We start from the raw sequence: 7,263 nt of genomic DNA on the forward strand, positions 1-7,263 counted from the left end.
CTATGTAGTGAACACAAGCTGTTATTCTGTTATTCTACAGTATTGTAGTGCACTATGTAGTGAACACAAGCTGTTATTCTACAGTATTGTAGTGCACTATGTAGTGAACACAAGCTGTTATTCTACAGTATTGTAGTGCACTATGTAGTGAACACAAGCTGTTATTCCACAGTATTGCAGTGCACTATGTAGTGAACACAAGCTGTTATTCCACAGTATTGTAGTGCACTATGTAGTGAACACAAGCTGTTATTCCACAGTATTGTAGTGCACTATGTAGTGAACACAAGCTGTTATTCTACAGTATTGTAGTGCACTATGTAGTGAACACAAGCTGTTATTCTACAGTATTGTAGTGCACTATGTAGTGAACACAAGGTGTTATTCCGCAGTATTGTAGTGCACTATGTAGTGAACACAAGCTGTTATTCCGCAGTATTGTAGTGCACTATGTAGTGAACACAAGCTGTTATTCCACAGTATTGTAGTGCACTATGTAGTGAACACAAGCTGTTATTCCACAGTATTGTAGTGCACTATGTAGTGAACACAAGCTGTTATTCCACAGTATTGTAGTGCACTATGTAGTGAACACAAGCTGTTATTCTACTGTATTGTAGTGCACTATGTAGTGAACACAAGCTGTTATTCCACAGTATTGTAGTGCACTATGTAGTGAACACAAGCTGTTATTCTACAGTATTGTAGTGCACTATGTAGTGAACACAAGCTGTTATTCTACAGTATTGTAGTGCACTATGTAGTGAACACAAGCTGTTATTCTGTTATTCTACAGTATTGTAGTGCACTATGTAGTGAACACAAGCTGTTATTCTACAGTATTGTAGTGCACTATGTAGTGAACACAAGCTGTTATTCTACAGTATTGTAGTGCACTATGTAGTGAACACAAGCTGTTATTCCACAGTATTGTAGTGCACTCAATTAAAATGCAACTAATACTAATTTCGTCATCAACAAGTGCTGAACGAATGTGTACACACTCGTTCATATGCACTGTGCTACCGTTTTTTTTCACGATTGTTTCAATAACAAATGATAACATGACATTATACAATGACAAAGAAAAATAGGAAGAAGGGATATGAAACAATACAATTAAAATTTAAAAAGAGGATTTAACAGCATTGTAAAAGTCCATAGTTTTGATTTATTTTCAGTCTTATATTCATATTTTCAAAATAAATTTTCATTTCCATCTTAAAATGTAAAATGTTTGGTTTCTTTTCAGACCACTTACATTTATGGGTATTGAAATTTCCAAATAAAATTGATTGATTAAATAAACATTTCACCATTTTATTTCACCATATCTTTTTTCTGTATATTCATTTTTGTCCCACATAATGATTCAAAAACATCAATAAAAAACCCAAGTGTACATACAGCCAAAAACAAGGTGCAGATTCTGCATTTATATTACAGAATGTACAAGAATCTGACACATCATTTTTAAATCTCTGTAGAAATTGATTTGTGTGATAAATTAGGTGTATAATTTTAAAATATACTTATTTTTATTTTTTTATATATAATTTAATTGTTAATGCAATACTTATTATTTTCCAAACCAATTTCCAGTTAGTATTCTCAAAAACACTGTCCCAGTATTGTTTGCTTCCCAACACTGCAGGACAGTGAAGAAACTCCCTAAGAGATTTATTAGTACATTTACTGTCTTTAATATTAACATCATTCAAAAGGATTTCCTTTTTTAAGTTGGTTTCTTATGAGTCCACATTAATTTGCAATAATTTCAGAAAACCAGCAGGAATTGTATTAAATGCTATGTTCTCATGGAGAAATTGGATTATTAATTTTTTAAGAAGCTCAGAATATGTAAGAAAATAACTTTATCATTTAGCAGTTGTGAAATAAACAATATATTATTTTTAACCCATTTATTGTAAAATATTGATTTATTTTTTATTTAACGTATTGATTATTCCAAATGAAGTGCCTGTGGGAGAACAATGATGTTTGTAGATAAGAAGCCATGAGAGAGCATGCTTATGAAAATAACTGAAAAAGGAGTTTATTTACATTAAAGTCACATTTTAGAAGAAATGATTTTTTTTTTTCAAAAATAAGGTTAGGAATTATAAACCATATCTTATCTTATATCTATATTTTATGAAATGTTTAATCCAGTTCAATTTGAACATTATATTAGAGGCCTGAAAATCAAGTACATTCAATTCCCCTTGATTATAAGAGTTACATAAAATATTTTTGTTTAAATAGTAAATAAAAAATAGAAATTTCCATAGAAAATTTAACATGATATAATCTATTTTTTGGTAAATATTTTGGAGACATCCAATAGCATTGCAAGATAAACTAATCGAGATAAACCTTCAGTCTTAGAAAGAAGGACCCTTCCTTTGAGTGATAAATCTCTCATGAGTCACATATCAAATGTATTTTACATTTTTGATATAATAGTTTGGAAGTTAGATCGTACTCTATCTGAATGGTTTTTACAAATTCTAATTCACAAATATGTGACTTCATGTGTAATAAGAACACCTTGATATTCTGTTAAATGGACATCATCTTTAATAGGAAAAAGTATATATTTTTAATATTGAGATATAGTCATGAAACTCTAGAAAAAGCATCTAGACAGTCTATAATCTTTTTTACCTGCATTTCATTTTTTAGCCCTCCTGAATTCCTATGCAAACAGGAGCACCGAGTCAACTTGACCTTGTCTGTTTTGACTGCTTATAAAAAATGAAGTATATACAGTATATACCCAGCGGGACAAATACATATAACAAGTGAGAAATATTTATAAATGAGAAGCTTTTGTTTTTTCTGGAGGCTTAATGAATTGCAATGCTTGTGTGTGTATGTGTGTGTGTGTGTGTGTGTGTGTGTGTGTGTGTGTGTGTGTGTGTGTGTGTGTGTGTGTGTGTGTGTGTGTGTGTGTGTGTGTGTGTGTGTGTGTGTGTAGCATCATTTCGGTAGATCATATTCTGTCCTCTGCTATAGGCAAAGGCATATCAAAGGTGTGAAATATTTTAAAAAAACCAAAATGATGGCAATACTCGCAAAGATGTAAGTGTAAAAGTGCTGTTTATTTTACAGTGCCCAAGAGGTGAATACCAACCAACACTATATACAAAAGTAATAAAGGAGCAAAACTGTGAAAAAACAAAAGAAAAGAAATATATAAATGTATTTATATATATAAGTCCTCTACTTTAAGACAGACAAAAATCTAAATTGCTCACAGCACACACTTACACGCTCGCTAGCCAGGTAAACTGACCCAGATCATTCTCTGGGGCGCCTTCTTATAGGCCAAGCCCCGCCCCTTTTGGTTAAGACCAACATTAACACAAGAGGTAAGTGAACAGGTAAGTATGTACATATGTACAAATGCATTACCCAATTTGTGTGTGTGTGTGTGTGTGTGTGTGTGTGTGTGTGTGTGTGTGTGTGTGTGTGTGTGTGTGTGTGTGTGTGTGTGTGTGTGTGTGTGCATGTGTGTGTGTGGTGTGCGAGTGTGTTTCTTGGGTGCGTGTGTTAGTGGACATTTTATGTGTGCATTTTTGAGTCTGTATGTAAGTTCATTGTGCTGAAAAGGGCAAAAGTGTGACCTATTGCCCCACTAAATGACTCGGGAGGACTTGAGGAGGAAAGTATTTATTTTACAAACACATAGTTCAACGAAAATAGACAAAATTAAAGTTCATAATTTGAAACAATCCTGATCAATTTCAGGCAAATATGTGGAAGAAAACCCAAGTTATGACACATTAAACTTTCCAGATGAGTCAAATAAACCCCAGGTCTGCACAAGGGTTAAGGACAAAGACGTATCATTGGCAGGCTGATAACACGTGATCTCTTGTTCCAAAATCAGAATACACTCAAAGAGGTCCTTATACTGTATATGTGCAATGCCATCACTTGCATTACTAACAGAAACAACAATGGAGCAACAGGATCCCCCTGTTTTATACCTCTAGAGATGCAAACTCTTAATGTTCTCAATGTTCTCAAAGTTCTCAGTGGTACTATTACAGTCATTGTATACATTTTTATCACCCTTTAAAAACATGTACCAAAGCCAAAAAATCAAATAAAAAATTGTTTTCTACAGCATTGAATGCTTTATATATATCTATGAATAAAATGTTACTATTAATAGTATTAATCTGATATGAATACCAATATGTCTCTCCTGAATAAAAACAGACTGAAAATCATCTGTAATTGTGTCCAAGCATAACTTCATTCTTTCTGCAAATATATAAGCCAATAACTTAGCATCATTATTGATTAAAGTTATGGATCTCCAATTCTAATAGTAAGCTATCTTTCTTAGAGTTTAATATCAGTCTAATTAATTTTCATATTATACATCTGACATTTAGTGTATTCTCAGTATTTACCAATTTTCATTAATTATTTTAATGGCTTCTTTTTGTACAATTTATCATTCAAATGTTTATTATTAAGCTTCCAATAGTTTGACTTATATTTAATTTAGGGGTTATTTTTGTTTCTTCAACTTAATTGGCTAAATCATTCGATAAAATACAAAAGTCTATACTGAATCTGCTTGATCATTTTTTATTATTCCAAGTGAACTGGATTTTATTCTGATTTTTTTGTCTCCAGAAATCACAAAAACCCAATTGTCTGAGGTCCAGAGTTCCAGGAGCAGAACGAGAACATTATAAAAATGTGTATGTGAATAAAATCCCTTATTATTGTTGTTACTATAATATAGTTACGGTGCTGTTATTGTACACTCAGCTCCTCAGTCCTTACTCCAGTCCTGTAGGTGGCAGTGAAACACCTTCAGCTCTAAATCAGGGAAAGAAGTGTTTCTCTACAGTGCCATGTGTTTCGTGGTCCTGCACTAGGTAAGTGTGTTAGTTAAACTAGTTAGTTGTGTTGACAGTTTTCAGGTCACAGATCATTCCCTGTTCTTTACTCACTCTTACTTTTAGTTATATATCATATGATCCACCTTCTGGTGTGATGGTAACGTTACTGTATGACATTGATCTCTTCTTCAACAACAACAAAGCTGATAATTCTGGTTATATGAGAATGAGGTTTGTTTAATATTTTTATATAGTCTAGTATAAAACTGTATAACCGCGGTGCATTATGGGAGCTGTGTGTCTAAGATCTGTTACCATTACTACATCTACTGCTAGTTGTCAGATGACGTCACACGTCATTTGCATATTAGTTGGTTGTCATCATCATCATCATCATCATCTGAATATAAAAACATTAGACGAAGGAAGATTTTCTGAAGACATTTGGAACAGAAGAGAATTTTTTATCAGAGTAGAAAATAGGAGCTAAAAACATTCTTATAGAAAAAAGAAGTCTTTGATCATGGCAGCACAAATGAGCCCATATATTATCATTAACAGGAGGTTAAAGCAGTGACCGTGAATCTCCAGTGAAATATGAAAAGATGTACAGATGCAGTAACATTCTTTTATTTAGCTGTGAATATCACTGAGACGAGAATTTACACTAAAGTACAACAATTCAATTCAATACAAGTTTATTTGTATAGCGCTTTTTACAATAGACTTTGTCTCAAAGCAGCTTTACAGAACATAAACAGAAGGTAAACATAATTAATGATAAAGGAAATAACGAATAATAAAAGTAAAAGAATTGACAGAATAAAAAAGTGTGCAGGGGAAAAAAACAACAGAGATCAGTGATTGGATGTTGGGTTCAGTACTGATCAGTGATTGGATGTTGGGTTCAGTACTGATCAGTGATTGGATGTTGGGTTCAGTACTGATCAGTGATTGGATGTTGGGTTCAGTACTGATCAGTGATTGGACATTGTGTATTGGTTCACACAAGTACACCACAGTCATCCCTCTCTCAGAGATTTAACAAATCAATAATATCTGCTAAAAACTCCATCCGTTATTTTTAATATTTTTTTTATTTTAATAAAGTAATAAAATAAAATAAAAGGGGTCTACACTAGCTATGTAATACTGGGTGCAGTGAGTAGTATGTTGCAAACATGATGTTGCCCCAAACTGCACCCTGACTCCACAGTTCCTGCTGTTCCTCTGTCAGTTAGATGTTCCAATGTTATCATCTGTGTGTCTTTAGGTTTGTAGACTCAGAGTGCTTACTGAAGGTCTTGTAGCCACCAACAGTTTTGGCCCACACAATGCTAAGTGACAGTGAGGCGCAGGAGCTGCTCTCTTTCCTACGACTGGACACGAGGGCAGACGTTAAGGGCCAGGCTACAGAGTACATCCTCGGTCTGACGGGAACACGAGACGGCTGCCGCTACCTGCAAACCAAGCCTGACTTCCTCAAGGCTCTGGTCAAGCTCACAGCAGATATCTCTATTGCCATTGCGAAGGACTGTTACCATTCCCTGGTCAACCTGTCGGCTGACGAGACACTGCACAAGCCCTTGGTGAAGGAGGCAGGTATCTTACCTGTGCTGCTGAACCACCTCCTCGACCCAGAGTACGAATTCTCTGACCGCATCTGCTCCATCCTCACCAACCTGTCCAGGCATGAAAGGACATGTGTGGACGTGTTACATGAGCTGCAGGAGCAGAATATCGGCATGGCCAAAATAGTGGAAATCTTCTGCACTGAGGGCTTTAATAAGAAAGCATCGCTTCATTACCTCGGGCCGTTGCTGTCTAATCTCACACAGTTACCTGAGGCAAGGCACTTCATCCTGGACAGGGACAGGTCAGTCTCGTTCAGGGAAACAGGTCAAATTTAGCAGAAGATTTTTTTCCAAAGATGAACACTGTCTGAACTGTGATACAATCGAACACCAGCCTTGTGTTTGTCTTCTTGCTGCAGGTGTGTGATACAGAGGCTTCTTCCCTACACGCAGTACGAGGCATCGGTCAGCAGACGTGGTGGAGTCGTGGGCACGCTGAGGAACTGCTGCTTTGACCACTGTAAGGTTGAGCTGTTGAAATATTGTGTAATTGTCTGAGTTACAGAGTAAGTGAGTTTGTGCAAATCTACTGTGTTTTCCGAGTGCTTTTTTTTATGATGGATAAAGAGTTCCTCTAAAACTATAAAAATATAAACGCTGCCATTCAGATGTTTCTCATCACTCAACATTTCAACATGTTTAGTTAAAGATGTTCAGTAATAACTTCTACAAACACTTTAATAAGGAAATATAACAAAATAAGTAAATGAAAGAAAAGAAGATGTAAAATCAGTAATGATATGACTGGGTTCCTGTAACAG

The 7,263-nt window shown here is 35.0% G+C and overlaps 1 protein-coding gene across 2 annotated transcripts in view; it reads left to right on the top strand.

Moving 5' to 3' along the window:
- The first annotated feature begins 4,803 nt into the window (after positions 1 to 4,803).
- hgh1 (HGH1 homolog (S. cerevisiae)) overlaps positions 4,804 to 7,263 on the top strand; it is a 7,245-nt gene continuing 4,785 nt past the window's right edge. Inside the window, exons 1-3 of one of the 2 annotated variants that reach the window (XM_027166421.2) lie at positions 4,804 to 4,904; positions 6,142 to 6,744; positions 6,862 to 6,962. In XM_027166421.2, coding sequence (XP_027022222.1) covers positions 6,203 to 6,744; positions 6,862 to 6,962 — 643 coding nt within the window. In that variant the 5' untranslated portion in view covers positions 4,804 to 4,904; positions 6,142 to 6,202. Of the gene's footprint in view, positions 4,905 to 4,941; positions 5,100 to 6,141; positions 6,745 to 6,861; positions 6,963 to 7,263 lie in introns of those variants that run through there. The other variant, XM_047808269.1, reaches the window with a different exon arrangement.

Source organism: Tachysurus fulvidraco, chromosome 24 (assembly GCF_022655615.1).
Source record: "Tachysurus fulvidraco isolate hzauxx_2018 chromosome 24, HZAU_PFXX_2.0, whole genome shotgun sequence".
Classification (NCBI taxonomy): Eukaryota; Metazoa; Chordata; class Actinopteri; order Siluriformes; family Bagridae; genus Tachysurus; species Tachysurus fulvidraco.